The sequence below is a fragment of the Zootoca vivipara genome, chromosome 2 (genome assembly GCF_965207765.1).
Source record: "Zootoca vivipara chromosome 2, rZooViv2.hap1.1, whole genome shotgun sequence".
NCBI lineage: Eukaryota > Metazoa > Chordata > Lepidosauria > Squamata > Lacertidae > Zootoca > Zootoca vivipara.
The window spans coordinates 1,292,635-1,307,624 of record NC_142584.1 but is presented as its reverse complement, the minus strand read 5'-3'; the positions used below and the strand labels follow the sequence as shown (position 1 = coordinate 1,307,624).

The 14,990-nt window shown below is 44.5% G+C and overlaps 1 protein-coding gene across 4 annotated transcripts in view; it reads left to right on the top strand.

Moving 5' to 3' along the window:
- Positions 1 to 14,990, top strand: part of STAT6 (signal transducer and activator of transcription 6) — a 76,108-nt gene that overhangs the window by 37,828 nt on the left and 23,290 nt on the right. For 2 of the 4 annotated variants that reach the window (XM_035102095.3, XM_035102105.3), the window contains exons 2-6: positions 4,990 to 5,120; positions 7,927 to 8,065; positions 9,149 to 9,229; positions 10,705 to 10,843; positions 14,126 to 14,178. In XM_035102095.3, the coding sequence (XP_034957986.1) occupies positions 4,990 to 5,120; positions 7,927 to 8,065; positions 9,149 to 9,229; positions 10,705 to 10,843; positions 14,126 to 14,178 (543 nt within the window). Of the gene's footprint in view, positions 1 to 770; positions 898 to 4,989; positions 5,121 to 7,926; positions 8,066 to 9,148; positions 9,230 to 10,704; positions 10,844 to 14,125; positions 14,179 to 14,990 lie in introns of those variants that run through there. The other 2 variants (XM_088662787.1, XM_035102087.3) reach the window with 2 other exon arrangements.

Sequence of the window (14,990 nt, the reverse complement as noted above, 5' to 3'; positions counted from 1 at the left end):
TGACTATCATACCTCCTCTCAGTCTCCTCTTTTCCAGGCTAAACATACCCAGCTCTTTCAACTGTTCCTCATAAGTCTTGGTTGCCAGATCCTGGATCATCTTGGTTGCCCTCCTCTGCACACTTTCCAGTTTCTTAATATCCTTCTCAATCTGTGATGCCCACAACTGGACACAGTACTCCAGGTGTGGCCTGACCAAGGCAGAATAGAGTGGTGCTATGACTTCCCTTGATCAGGACACTCTACATATGTTGATGCAGCCTAACTTTATTTGCTATTTCCCCACACTATTGACTCGTGTTAAACTTGTGGTCTATTAAGAACCCTAGATCCTTTTCTAGCTCCTGTGCCTTCAGACCAGACGCTAGGATCAGTATGCCCCTCCTTCCCTCTTTTCATGATTTTTGGGAACAGCTTGGCTAGTTCCTGAGCCAATTGAAGCAATTGGCAGTGGAGTGAGGAGCTTCTCAGGGTGGGAACTAGGTGGGGTTCCAGAGTGACACAGGGTTTTGCTGTGTGAGACAGTGTGCTGGATTAGATGGGCCTTTGGCCTGAACCAACAGGCTCCTCAGAGGCAAGAGATGAGGCAAGGCAGTGCAATAAGCTATTCAGACTGGAGAGTTACAGAAGTTTATGTAGATAGGGTTGCCATGTAGCCTGCAGATGTTGTGGTTTCTTTGTCCACAACTCCCGCCCCGTCTCCTTCCTGTTGTGTGACACTTGCTCACTGCAGCAGCTGTGGAAGGAGTAGGGTGGAAGCGGGTGGGGTTAGAGGTGCAGATGACAAGACTGGAGGAGGAACAGACTTCGCTGCATTGCTTTCCTGATGCATTTGGGGGATTTAAATGTACAGGACAGATCTCTCTGGATTCTACCCTTGTAACCTTGTATGTATGAGTGAGTAGCATGGTACATCCTAACCCAGAAGAAAATAATCCTAGATTCTCCTTTTTCTGTCTTACTATATTGGGGCTGATTGGGACGCGGGTGGCGCTGTGGGTTAAACCACAGAGCCTAGGGCTTGCCTATCAAAAGGTTGGCGGTTTGAATCCCTGCGATGCGGTGAGCTCCCATTACTCAGTCCCAGTTCCTGCCAACCCTGCAGTTCGAAGGCACCTCAAAGTGCAAGTAGATAAATAGGTACCGCTACAGCAGGAAGGTAAACGGCGTTTCCGTGTGCTGCTCTGGTTCGCCAGAAGCGGCTTTGTCATGCTGGCCACATGACCTGGAAGCTGTACACTGGCTCCCTCGGCCAATAATGCAAGATGAACGCTGCAACCCCAGAGTTGGTCACAACTGGACCTAATGGTCAGGGGTCCCTTTACCTTTATATTGGGGCTGAGGGAGTGGGGTACTGATACCTGTTTTCCTCAGTCCTTTACTCCATGTACAGAGTGTACACTTAACACACTATTTGCATCGACTATTTATCTTCTAAAGTGTTGCTTCCTAGTGTGTTAGTCCTCCCCTCCCCCCTTAGAGTTTCCTAGTGGGACAAAGCTGGAGATCTAAGAGATCTGCTACAGGACAATAACAGGAGCTTTTATTTTACAGTATTTTAATTGATTTTATTATTTGCTCCTCCAGGCAAGGGTGTGCAACAGGCTCAGAGGAGGGTGGTGGGGCAGGAGAGACTATTGCTGCATCCTATTTTGCTGGTACAGATCTGTTAAATCTCCAGATTACAATCTGGCAGCTCTACTCTAGTTTTTCTTCTTGTTTACACTGGGAAGAGCTGCCCCCTGCTCCCTAGAGAGAAACGAAAAACTGCTTTAGTGCTAAACTTCTGTCCAGGAGTCCTGAATTGTTTGGTTAGGTGTCTTTCAAGGAGTTATTTGTGCTCATTTCCAAGAGCTGCAGTGTGTGCTTGAATTGCTCTTCAGCTGAGGGATGGTGTGGAACTTTGCCTGCTGATGTACATAATTTGAGAGGTGAATGTCCTCTGTGGAATCAAGCTTGCCATGTTTTGTTTAGATGTGCAGTCTTCTCTCTTAGATCCAGCTACAGGGAAACCAGCTTTTTCCAGCTGTGCATATAGGGATGCCGGGGATTCAGTTCAGTTCACATTTTAATACAAAATTCTCTCATCTGCACTTTCTGGGACATTGTGCAAAGAGAAACTCAGTTATCCTTAAAATGTTGCGCTTGTCTGAATTTGTGATGCAGTTCTCCAGCCAAGGAATGTGTACAAAAATGGTAATGGGTACATAAAAATTCATATGTTAGTGAAAATAATATACGAAATTGTATTGCATATGGGGGAATTACTTGCAAAAATGTGTATATTGGAGGATTGTATACAAAATTGTGTGTATCAAAGAAATAAACAATCTAATGCTGATGAGTTCTCATGAGCTTTTTTTAAAAAAAATGCAAACTGATGTGGAAATGCGGAGAACTCCATTTAAGATTAGAACAATTAAAAAAGCTGAAATTGACAGATTCGTCCACACCCTGGTGTAGAGAACCAGCTGATTGTAAACTCCATGATATCACTAACTCTCCCCAGAGACCACAAACAACAGCAGTTTTTCATGATTTTAAAAATGAATTCCTTGTCATTCAGACTCTGCTGGGCAACAGCATGGCACAAAGGGCAGCAGCAGCTCTCAATGCATAGGCAGGATAATAGGAGGTGCTGCTTAAGATAACGGGATCCTAAGTTATTTAGGGATTTACACACGAGCATCTTGAATTGGGCTCAGTGATGAACCTGGTGCAGTTGGGCGGATTTGCTGTGCTTTGTTCATTAGCTTTCTGCAGGGCATCCAAACCATTATCCTATCCATACCATCCTGAATTTTTCCTTTGCTCTTCCTCGTCCTTTTTTGGATCACAGACAAATGGAAGAATATCATCTGTGCAAGTGTAAATGCCTTTAGCACTACTCATGTCTTTTTTTAAAGGTGAGGTTTTAACATGGGCACTTGGCACTGGCCTGTTCAGAAAGTGAACTCATCATAGCTCAACACACATTCAGTATTACCTTTGGGGGGGGGGGCGTTCCATTTGATAACTGTTGTTTGGTTTCTTTAACCTCTTTTAATTATTTCTAGAATGCTTTTCTGGCATGTGTGTGTGTATGTATATATATATATGTGTGTGTGTGTATTGCTATAACACCATCACACTATAGCATTGTACATTATATAGCATTATAAAACTATAGCAACGTAATAATTTAACATTAACATTAACCCAGTATGGTGTTATAGTATTATACTATATGTGGGAAAGTAATCATTATCTTTAATTATCTTTTAAGATAATTTAAAACTCTTCATGTGTGTGTTGTTGTTTTTTTAAAAAACTAAGTTTTACTCAGAATCGACCCACAACAATTAATGGATCTAAGTTAGTCATGTTTATTCAATTCAGTGGGTCTCCTCTGCGTTGGACTAGCATTGTATACAGCCTTCAAGCCTCAAGGAGGTTATAAAATGGCTCATAGAAGGGGAAAGGGTTATAGTGAACTTAACTGGATGAAAAATAGTTGAAAACCTACTAATGCAGTTGAAAACCTACTAATGCACGTATGCACTATTGTTGTTATTGTTGTTGTTTGTTGTTGTTGTTGTTTTCAGTCTGAGCTGTTGAGGGAAAGGATGACATTCCACTTCTATTACTGCCAAGTGTTATAAACTGGACAGATTTGTTTTTCCAACTAGGAAATTTACAGACTTTGGTGATATTGTTAGTGACTCAATAAAACATCCCTTGGAAAGACTTTGCACTTGGATTTGTAAACCGATCCATTTTTAAATACAGGGTCAGTCACCTTTTCATAATAAGTGTCCTTTTCCCAAAGTAGTTCAGATTACAGTTTACATAAATGCATTGATACCGTGAGACAGAAATAAACTAAAGGAACTCATATATTTAAAAAACAGGTTAGGGATTATCCATCTCCATTTGTCCCTTTGCTTTCCTCTAGGAAAATCCACAGTTTAGCAATTGGGTTTTCAACGGATTGCCTTTAGGTCGGCAAAACCACTCATCCCTTGCCTAGAAAGCACAGAGCAAGCGGAAAACTCGGACCTGTGCTTTCTAGGCATGAGACAAGCAGAAATGTGGACCAGCCCTTAGTTACAACAGGACAGAATGCTAGCATCAGTTTTCTGTTCCCACTGGGCAGAGGCTTACCAAAGGGTTGGCCAGGTTGGCCCCCACTGACACTGCAGGTCCGGGGTTACACAAAACCCACACCCCTCCACTTTGGCTTGGAGTGGCTAGAAGGGTGCAAAGGATGGGGGGGCACCATCTAGCTCCTTACTAAGGGCACAAGGGAGCCTAGGTATACCTCTGCTGCTGGGTAAACTAATGCAAGAAGGTTTTCACCAGCTGCATAACCGCATGCAATGAAGGACTTAAGCAGGCCTTTGTGGGGAAGGAATTCCACAGGATGGGTGCTGTCAACAGCAATGGTTGTAGCCTGTGTCCTTAGCAATCAACAGATAGGTTACCTTTGCTGCCATTCTGAGGAACTTGCTTTCAAGAGAAATTTACCAGACTGCCTTCCTTTTTTATCCACCAGAACTGTTATTATTATTGTTATCATCATCATCATTATTTGCAGTGAGCTGGCAATCTTGGAATATTTTACAAGCATCTTATTAAAAGATGATCTCAGCTCACTGGTAAAGCATATGCTTTGCAGACAGGAAGCCTGATGTCCAATCTGTCCATTTCCAGTTGAAGAGAAGTAGGAAGCCAGAAACCTTCTCTTCCTGAGACCTTAGAGAACGGCTGCTAATTAAAAGTAGAAAGTGCTGATCCATTAAGGTATAAGTGCTGACATTAAGGTATAAGTCAACCTCCCGTGTTCCTATTGTTGATAATAAACACTGTCATAGATAGTCTATTTGGGGGGGGGTGATGTTGGGGGAAAAGGCCCTTCTTCAGCAGTAAACAAGACATTCACAGATTGGCCAGTGTGCCGTAGCGTCTCTTGAGTGTGGTGACAGCCAACTTCTACTTTTTCTACTGCAGATGACGAATTCCAAGATGTCCCTGTGGAGCCTTGTCTCTGACATGCCTCCAGAGCTATTCAGTGGCCTCTTTGAAGAATTCCCTCGAAGCCTGAGATGCCTTCTGGGGGACTGGTTAGAAAACCAGCCTTGGTAAGTCTGCAGAGGAGCTTTGTTCAAAAACAGCTTTGTTTTCTCCAGACTAACTCCCAGCACTGCTATTAATCTCATCCTGCACAACTGTTCTTCATATACAGATTAAAAGCCCTTGTAGGGCTTCCCCTCTTTGCAGTTTATTATTTTATTTATTTATAGAAATATTTGTATACAGCTGTATCATAAAAGTGTTTTACAGCAATATAAAAACATAAAACCAGTAGTTTTACCATCAGTGAATTAACTCAGGGTAAGATGTTCCCATGGGATGGCATCCCTGGACCATCTTCACATTTCAGGTCATAACACAGAGGTTAGGTCAGTTTTCTTAAAGAAGCTTTCCCCAACCTAGTAGCCTCCTGATCTCGTTGGACTCCCAACTCCCATTGGCTGCAGTCTGGGGAGGTCTGCTGAAATGGCTCTACAGCTGCACAAGAAGATTATGCAGGTCCAGCTTCTCCAGACCTGCTCCTTTGGCCAGACAAAGGCTGTAATGCTATTCAGGTTTACCTAAGAGCAAGTCCCATTGAAATGAAGGGGGGGGGCTTCTTTTTTCTTTCTTTAAAAATATTTTTTATTGATTTTCCAAACAAATAACAGTTATAAAACAACTGCAAACAGAACAACAAAGTGCAGTACTCCAGTTCCAAAAAACATACATTGTAAAACTTTTTATAAAAGAATGGTAATGGTTTATTGAATATTTACAGATAAATTGTAAACAGATAAGAACATTGGCAGGATTATTGTAATAACCTGCAGTTTCATAAGAGTATATATTTAAAGAAGTTGAATAAATGAGCAAATTAAACTAATTTGAATATGCAGAAGATATTAAAAGTAAATTTAAGGAACCACAGAAAGGGGGAAGGAATTTAAGTTTTGAAATGTCAAAATGATTGTAAAATTAGTGAAATGTATAAACCTGAAAAGTATAAATATTTATTTAAAAAGCCCGAAAAATATGCATTCTCAAAGTTACATTCCTGTAAACAAAAAAGCAGTCATTTTAGCTCCCTCAAAGGTAGGCCATTAGGTCCATAATCTCTCCCCTGTGCATGAATTTGTTTTATGTGTGTAGATCAGTGCACGCTGACCAACGCACAGTCTTCGCAGTAGGGCTCTGTTCCAATGGCATGAAGTAGTCACGACAAACCGGTAGATTCCTATCTGCTGCAGCCTTCATCCGCCTTCACAGTCGTTGTAACACACCACTTGTTATCATCCGCCTGTTCTGCCGTTGAGGACTTCTTGGATCATTCTTTGTCTAGCTCCTTCCCTTTGACCTTACCGCCTTGGGTGACCCTGCTGGGAGTATGAGATTCCCGACGGCTTCGCTCACAAGGGTCATAGGAACATGCAAGCCCACTCACCATGACATTGAAATGCAGAGTATTTGAGGACCGGGACTTTCACAGGGAAACCAAAATGCTTGCTTACAAAGCTATTGTACTACCAACCTTACTATATGCTTGTGAAACATGGACCACTTATAAACGCTATCTCCAACTGCTCGAAAGATTCCATCAATGGTGTGTCCGAAAAGTTTTACACATCACTTGGGAAGACAGGCGAATGAATATCAGTGTACTGGAAGAAGCAAAGATCACCAGTGTTGAAGCAATGATTCTTCAACATCAACTTCGCTGGACTGGTTATGTTGTGCGGATGCCTGATGTCTTCCAAAGCAACTACTCTATTCCAAACTTAAAAATGGAAAGCGTAATTCTGGTGGTCAACAAAAGAGGTTTAAAGACTGTCTCAAGGCAAATCTTAAAAAATGTAGTATAAGCACTGACAACTGGAAAACACTGGCCTGCGAGCGCTCCAGTTGGACACAAGGGAGAAATGTGCTAAGAGGAAGGCACGCTTGGCAAATCCACACCGTTATCAACTCCTGCCTGGAAACCAATGTCCCCACTGTGGAAGGATGTGTGGATCCAGAATTGGCCTCCACAGTCACTTACGGACCCATTGTTAAAACCGTGTTTATGGAAGACAATCTTACTCGGCTACGAGTGATCACCAAAGAAGAAGAAGAATCTCTCCCCACAGATACATGCGAAGCTGGAGGAAGGCCCAAATAACCTGTTTCTATTTACATAACTGAAAAGGGAAACCACACTTTTTTCATACTGGTCCTTCTTTGAGTGGGATTTACTTCTGAGTAGACAGGTATAGGCATACTCTTAGTGTTATGTAGCCTTAGGCTGTGTACACATCATACATTTCCCTTTTGAAATGAGGACCTGACAGCAATAATACTACTTGAGCCTAGAGAGGGCAATAATTGTGGGGGTGGGGTGGGGTGGGGGTGGTTATTTTTTTGTTTTGTTTTTGTCATTGATTTCATTATGTACTTTGTGGTGTTCTGTATTTTTATGTAAACCACCCTGAGGTCTTCAGATGAAGGATGGTATACACATTTAGATAATTGATTAATAATTTTGAAGACATTTAAAGAATCCTAGGAAAGCCACAATTCCCAGCACCCTTAACAAACTATAGTTCCCAGGATTCTTTGGGGAAGCCATGTGGTTTATCATGGTGTGTACAGAGCCTCAGAGAGTTGTCTTTTCTCCAGTGGCTGCCTGTATAGTAATGCCTTTGGCAAAAAACAAGAACACTCCATGTTTTGTTGCTTGAGAGAAATGGGGCCTATTAGGTGATGTGGTGGCTTGGACAAAATTCTGAAAAGGAAGGAGTGGGTGGATTTGGCTATTGGAATAATGACCTACAAGTCTCCAATTCTCCTTCTCTCTTTCTCAACCTGTCCCCGCTCCTGCTTGCCTGGTCTCCTCAGGGAATTCATCAACAGCTCAGACTCCTTCTGTGCTGTTCTTGCAGACAGGCTCCTGTCTGCCATGGTGGAGAGACTTCAAGACCTAGCCAACAAAAACTGCCAGACTGGTCCGATTCTTCAGGTCATTGCCAATATCGAGGTATGTAGGAAGCTGATGTCTGTTGAAAAAGGCCCACACTGGAGAGGGGCAGATCAAAACAGGGCCTTCCGCTGTGCCAATTTTATCCTGTTACGTTACCTTCTTGTCCCTCTTTGTGGACAACACAGCAGTTTGTTATACAGGAACACCTAAGGAAGTTGTCTTTTTCAAAACTTTAGGAAAGAGGCAGTAAGGATTGGGTTTCATCTGCTAGGCTTTGGTAACTTAGCAACAGGGTGGATTTGATGACTGAAAAGGGTTGCTGTCAGGATTGCTGAACACCTCCCCAAGCAACCTCAGGGAGGGCTTTCATGAGGGAAGGAAAGGCCCCAAGGCAGGTCACATAGATTGCAGAGCCCCCATGCACGGTTTCTGCTCCAGAGAGATGAGGCCATGAGCCTGGTCCACACATGTGGCAGAATTCTGAGGTGACAGAATGGATTACGCTACATCAGAATGGAGATGAGGGGCCCCAGTTTTGAATGCTCCCCAACATTTTAAAAACACACACCACAAAACTTCCAAGTAAGTAGAAAAGTGGGACTTTTCAGCCAACTAAAGTATCAGTAAACCCACTGAAATAAATGAGCCTAACTTAGCCATTTTAGTGGGTCTGCTCTGAGCATGACTAGCATTGGATACAGCCCTTCGTCAATTATGTGCTAAGTTTCCAGGCTTTTGAGAGCCAGTTTCTTAGGCAAGTTGGGACATAATAAACTCTGGTGGGCTTCCAGCTTGCAGTATGGATTCACTTTTGGGGAACATGGCCCACCCCAGCTTGTTGCCTCAGAGTGCCCTTCCTTCACTGGCTTCACTTCCCAGGGTCTCTAAGGCAGTGCTGGAGAAACTGTGGCCTTCCAGATGTTGCTGTACTCCAGCTCCTTTCAGCCTTTGTCAGCTTGCCCAACAGCCAGGGATGATGGGAGTTGTAGTCCAACAACATCTATAAGGCTGCAGGTTCCCCATCCTTGTCTATACAGCAGTTTCAGTCCATTCTTGTGATGGGGATAAACCATGGAACAACCTCACAGGTGGCTTGAGGCACAAGCATTAACAACATTGTCTTCTTCCCAATAATTATAGAATAGATACCGGAGAGAGCCACTGCAGCTGGTGGGGGCTATAAAAAGAATCTTAGAGGGAGAGCAAACAGCAGCCCAACAGGTAAGAGGATTCCCAAAAGTTGTTCTCTGCCACAGAGGCACTATGGTCATAATATCTCACCCTGTTATCTCTACATAACAGTCACCAATGACCATTGCAGACTAGTTCAGTCTGACCTCCTGGCAAGTGCATTTGCACAGCACCAACCTCCCCACTGCCTTGCCCCTTCCATTCTCCTTCCAGGTAAGCTGCAGCAACTGCGCTGCCAGGTAAGCCTTGACAGCTCCCCCCTGCCCACTACTGTGTGATACAATGAACGTGTTTTTGGTTAAAAAGCATGCTTAAACCTGACCACTTTTATTTTGAAGGAAAAGCAGTTGCAGCCCTTCAGCTCTAAGCTGGTTTGTGACTCCGCACTGATCCCCTGCTGGAAACTTCTGAAGGTGCTGTTTGTAGGAAGCAACATTTTCAGGGGCAAGTAGCAGCTGAGGAGAGGGAGATATATATATATTGTTGGCAGGGAACTGATGCAGGGGCCTTGATCCATCCAGCTCAAGAGCATGCTTGGGATCAGGGCCCTACACCTGTTTTCCCCCCTTCCTTCAAAATAAAAGAGATCGATTTAAGTACACTTTTTAAAATGTAACACCCGTGCCCAATGTTTACCATAAGTTCAGCCCCCAGACACAGTGGGTATTGCTGTTGTCCACTCTGACTTGGTCCTCGTCTGGTCTGGAAACCTTTTGTGCTTCAAGGGGAGCCAATGGATGAGCAAGGTAACGCCAGAGCCTAGAAACACTTGCCCATCCTGGCCAGTATTCCAACCTGCAGCCAAGGTGGTTCAGCATAGAGCAGTATCCCTCAGGGCAAAGGGCCACCTGTCCTATCCTGGCATCTCCTCACCTTTGCTCATCTTCCACATGGTCCTGTGTCAGTGTCTCCTGATGACATGGACTTCTGCCTGTGCCATCACAAACATTCCTCTCCTCATCCCCAGAGCAGTTTTTCAACGGGATCTAAAATGCTTCTGGGTTTTGTTTTTGGTCAAGTGAAGTATTCAAATACATCTCACTTTTTTTTTATTTAAGGTAGGCAGCCACCCTGCTTTATGATGGGCGGGACAAGATTCAGGGCTCCCACACTTTTACATCAGAATCAAATTTGCTGAACCAGCATTTGATTCATTGGCACATATGTCTATAACTTACTGCAAAATTGGGTTCACCCTCTGGGCAACCAACATGTTGTGATAGCTACACTGCAGGCAACATCTGTTTCTACATTGATCCATGCAAAATATCCAACATGTGGCGGCTGGCCCTTTCTTTCTTTTACATCTGGGCCCTCAGGCTGAGTCTCTGCTTCTGATTGCTGCCCTTTGCAGGAAATGTCACCACTGTTTTGCAGGATCACTGCCATTTCACTGCCCAGTCTACTCCAGTTCTGCAGTGTGGGACGAAGCAATAGCTATTTAGCTATTAAATATGTAGAAAATGGAAGCAGGAAGTGCTACATCTCACTTTTGCTTCTTATAGTTTCAGAATGTGGCCCTCTTCATCCAGCGCCAGCGGGAAGAACTGAGGTTTATATTCAATCTGCAGAAGCTGCAATACAGAGTGCAGGAGATCCAGGCACTCCGGGAGAGCTTGAATCAGATGAACAGCAACGCAAGAGGTGAGGAGGTTGAAATGAACACTGCCAGGTTTGAGGGTACACAGGGACAGGTGCCTTCTTCCACCACGCCCACCATCTCACTTTGGCCACCCTGTTCTTCTCTCTCCCTGATGCCGCCCCCTCACTCCTCCAGTGCCCTCATAGGCCCCACAACCCCAAAGGTGGTGCCCGGTTGGCTGAACAAACTGCCACTCTTGCATTGGGGTCAGAAATGGCTTACCTTAAAATGGCAGTTGTTCCATGCTAATGCTGCTGGCTTTCTGTGCTGTATGGGAACACCCTGAGTTGCAAAGAGTCCTGGAACTTGATCACTGTAGTCAGTCCTAATGTCACAATTGTAGAGATAAAACTGTTGAGAGGTGTGGAAGGATGGCATGGATGGGCAATGCTGATTTTGATTTCTTACTCCCCCTTCACCATAAGGTTACATGCAATTTAAACAAATTACTGAAGATTCTAGACACTGATAGGGTTTCAGAGAGAGGCTTCCCTTTCTAGCTATGCTTGCTTGACCACAAAATTAACCAGATCATCTTTTGTGACAAGGTTTGCCACCCTTTCAACCTGTAAAAACAAGTATGAAATCAAGGAGCTTATTGTGAACAAAATTTATTGGCATCCATCTCTCTCGGGAGACAATGGAAGAGTGCACCTTCAGGGGTAAAGTCAAACTGTTGGGAGGTTACAGAGCCTGCTGTGGCTGCAGAGATCAATACAGGAGTGACATGTTTTGTTGCAGCTGGGTCAGATGAAAGCATCAGGTTTTGCTGTTACAGATGCACCGTGGTGTTTCTTCCCTCTGTTGTCCTCTCAGCAGTCATTCCTCCCCTGGTCACTGCTGTGGGTACACTGTCTGTCTGTCTGTCTGTCTGTCTGTCTGTCTGTCTGTCTGTCTGTCTGTCTGTCTCCAGGCCCTGTGATCATCTGTGAACAAATATAATAATGGCTATCAAATAATACCACATTATTTTAGATTATTAAATATATAGAGAGAGTACAGGGCACAATTGTTGAGCAGTAATCATAGCTCCTAGTTAGGGAATTGGCGTGGGTTTTTTGGTCAGTATAGAGATAGCAAGCAAAATTCCAATATAATTAGACTTCTGTAAAATATATCTCATGGTGCTTTTTGCTGACCTGCACAAGCCTTTCCCTGCCACAAAGGTATATTTTTGAAACAGAATGTAATTCTGAACCTAGTCATGCACCCACACATTTTTCTGCTTGCCCAGCAGAAAACTGCTACGCTTTGCCCACAGAGTATTAGGAACATAGGAAGTTGCTGGGCAGAGCAATCATATATGCCAGTTATGCTGGGGAAAGGGGGGGGGAGAGACATAGTTACCATATCCTGCAGCTGTTGAGCTACAACTGGAGGGAAGGAAACAGAAATTCCTAAAACATCAGCCAGGCATGTAGCATCACTGCCAATGCCAATCAATCGGGCTGTGATGGTGGATGCCCACACGCCACCCACACATGGAGGGGGGTCAATGAATTCAAGTCACATAATTATAGAATTGTAGAGTTGGAAGGAACTGCGAGGGTCATCCAGTCCAACCCCCTGCAATGCAGGGTTAAAGCATCCATGACAGATGTCCATCCAACCTCTGGCACGCACTTATAGAACACCTCCCTGTACCACCACCACATACACTGATGCCTCAGCCTCCCCTCCTCTACACAGTCTGTGAGCTCCTCTGGCACAGACCACAACGACCCCACTGCTCACAAACCCTCAGGCACAACTGCATCTCAGGGTCCAGATCCCCTCATGCCACACAAGCACTCTTTGGACTGTGTAACTAACACAGCAGTCACACAGACCCTTTGGCTGGAAGCCTGCAGAGAGGCTACCTAGCTCTCCTGGGCAAGGGTCCCAGACCCACATTGCTAAGGAAGATAGAGCACTGGGAGCCCTAGCCAGCTCACTGCTAAGGGAACGAGGCTGGGAAGCGAGATATGTGAGTTCAAGCTCTTCCAGGGGGAGGCAATGACCCCACTCAACTTTTTCCATGCCTTGGAAAAAGATAAGTTACAGGTAGGTAGCCGTGTTGGTCTGAGTCGAAGCAAAATAAAAAAAAATATCAGTCTGGCTCTGTTGATCTGTTGTTTAACTTCATCAGGTGGATATTTTAGTTCTAAAAAGGTTTGCTGTAGATCTCTTAGGTGAGATTCTCTGTCTGTAGAGTTGGAACAGATGTGGTTATAACGTAGGGTCTGGCTGTATACGATGGATTGTTTGGTATGTTTGGGATGGTAGCTAGAAGCATGTAGATATGTTTGTCGGTCAGTTGGTTTTCTGTATAAGGTGGTGTCCATATGTCCATCCTGTATTTTTATAGTAGTGTCCAAAAATGTATTTCTTGCATAGATTGGTTCATTGTTAGGTTGATGGTGGGGTGAAAGTCATTGAATGTCTGGTGGAAGGTTTCCAGGGTCTGTTGTCCATGTGTCCAGATAATAAAAATATCGTCAATGTATCGTAGGTACAGGAGAGGTTTGGAAAAAGATAAGTCATCTTGGGGGCAAAAGAGATGGGGTTCTCTGGACTCAGACTCCCACTGCAAACGCCATGGAGCAGTTCCCTACCTGTTCAGCCATTGAAGCATACAGGAATCTGGCACATCATGGGGCCATTTGACTTCCTTTGGGTCACATGGGTTGCAAGAAGAGCCTTACCCTGGTGGAAAGAATCCGGGTCTCGCCAGCAGGAGGCTCAAGGTTCCCGTTCACTGCATTATTCTGGGAAACATATAGGGACCCTTTCCACAAACGGCACAGCTGAGCCAATTAAGAGTGCTGCATGGACCAAACCCCTGGCATTTGCAAGGGCTTACCAGCCCTTTGGCTCTCTGCTCCTGCTAGCAATCCACGTAACCAGTTTCTCCCCTTCTCCCATTTTGTCTCCCCCTCAGCTTTTGATCCATACAGTCTTTGCTCATGAAGAGCAGCAAATCATATATGCTTGTCAGTATCAAATTTATTGGTGGGTGAGGGTGTGTTGTAGACTGAGGAGAATGCAGCTGCTGCTTCGTTCTGCATATGGAGAGGCTTGTGACAAGCTGATTTCCATGAATTCAGAGAATTCATAGAATTGTAGAGTTGGAAGGGACCACAAGGATCATCTAGTCCAGTTCCTCCAATCCAGGAATCTTTTGCCCAAAGTGGGTCTCGAACCCACGACCCTAGGCAGTAAGTCCTTGCCTTTTCCTTCTGTGATAACTTAACTTAGGCCTGAAGTTCTTCTGCAGATGCTAATCGTGATTTTACAATCTTCAGTTCCTTTGCAGCTGAACCTTCAATTTTCACCACAGGAGAACCTGCAAGAAAGTGTGAGTAACCCATTCATGATGGTGGCCCATTCATTCTGCAGGCACCGTTCTTGTTTGATGAATGGATTTTGTTTAAAAGATTTATATCGTTCCATCACCTAGATTGGGGAGAAGGAACCTGTGGCCCTTCATAAGAAGTGAGCCACAGGAGTACTTTGCCATGGAAGTCATGGGCCGCACACTGCCTTGTTGCATGGTGTGGGGAGGAGCAAGGCCATAATTCGATGCCCCTTCCATCATTCACACAGCCTTCCCAAAGCCGGCTAAGTGAGGTGCCAGGCTTTGGGAAGAAGGCATGAGGCTCTGACAGGGTCCTAAAGTCCTCCCATCTCCTTCCTCAAGCTGCTTTGGGAAGAACCAGGATCTCTCACACCTCCTTAACAAAGCCCAGCACCTGGCTTTGGGAAGGAGGCACAAGGGCTGGGGCAGGGGAGTCATATGTTGCTGAGAACCTCCAAAAAAGGTTTCAAGGGCCGCATGCAGCCCTTTGGGTTGTGCCTTAAACCACCTTGATTTAACCTCTGGACACACAACATGCATGCAGATTGGTGCAGAATCATTTACTTATTTATATCCCTCTTTTTGGGATACAGGTCCTGTGAAGGTGACAAGTAACTTTCAGATACATTCTTTAAAGCCACAATAAATGATACCAACATACCATAAGTCACCAGGACCATAGCTGCCAAGTTTTCCCTTTTCTCACGAGGAAGCCTATTCAGCATAAGGGAATTTCCCTTTAAAAAAGGGAGAACTTGACAGCTATGACCAGGACTCTCCCCACTGGGCACTTGGTGGCAGATGGATCTGTG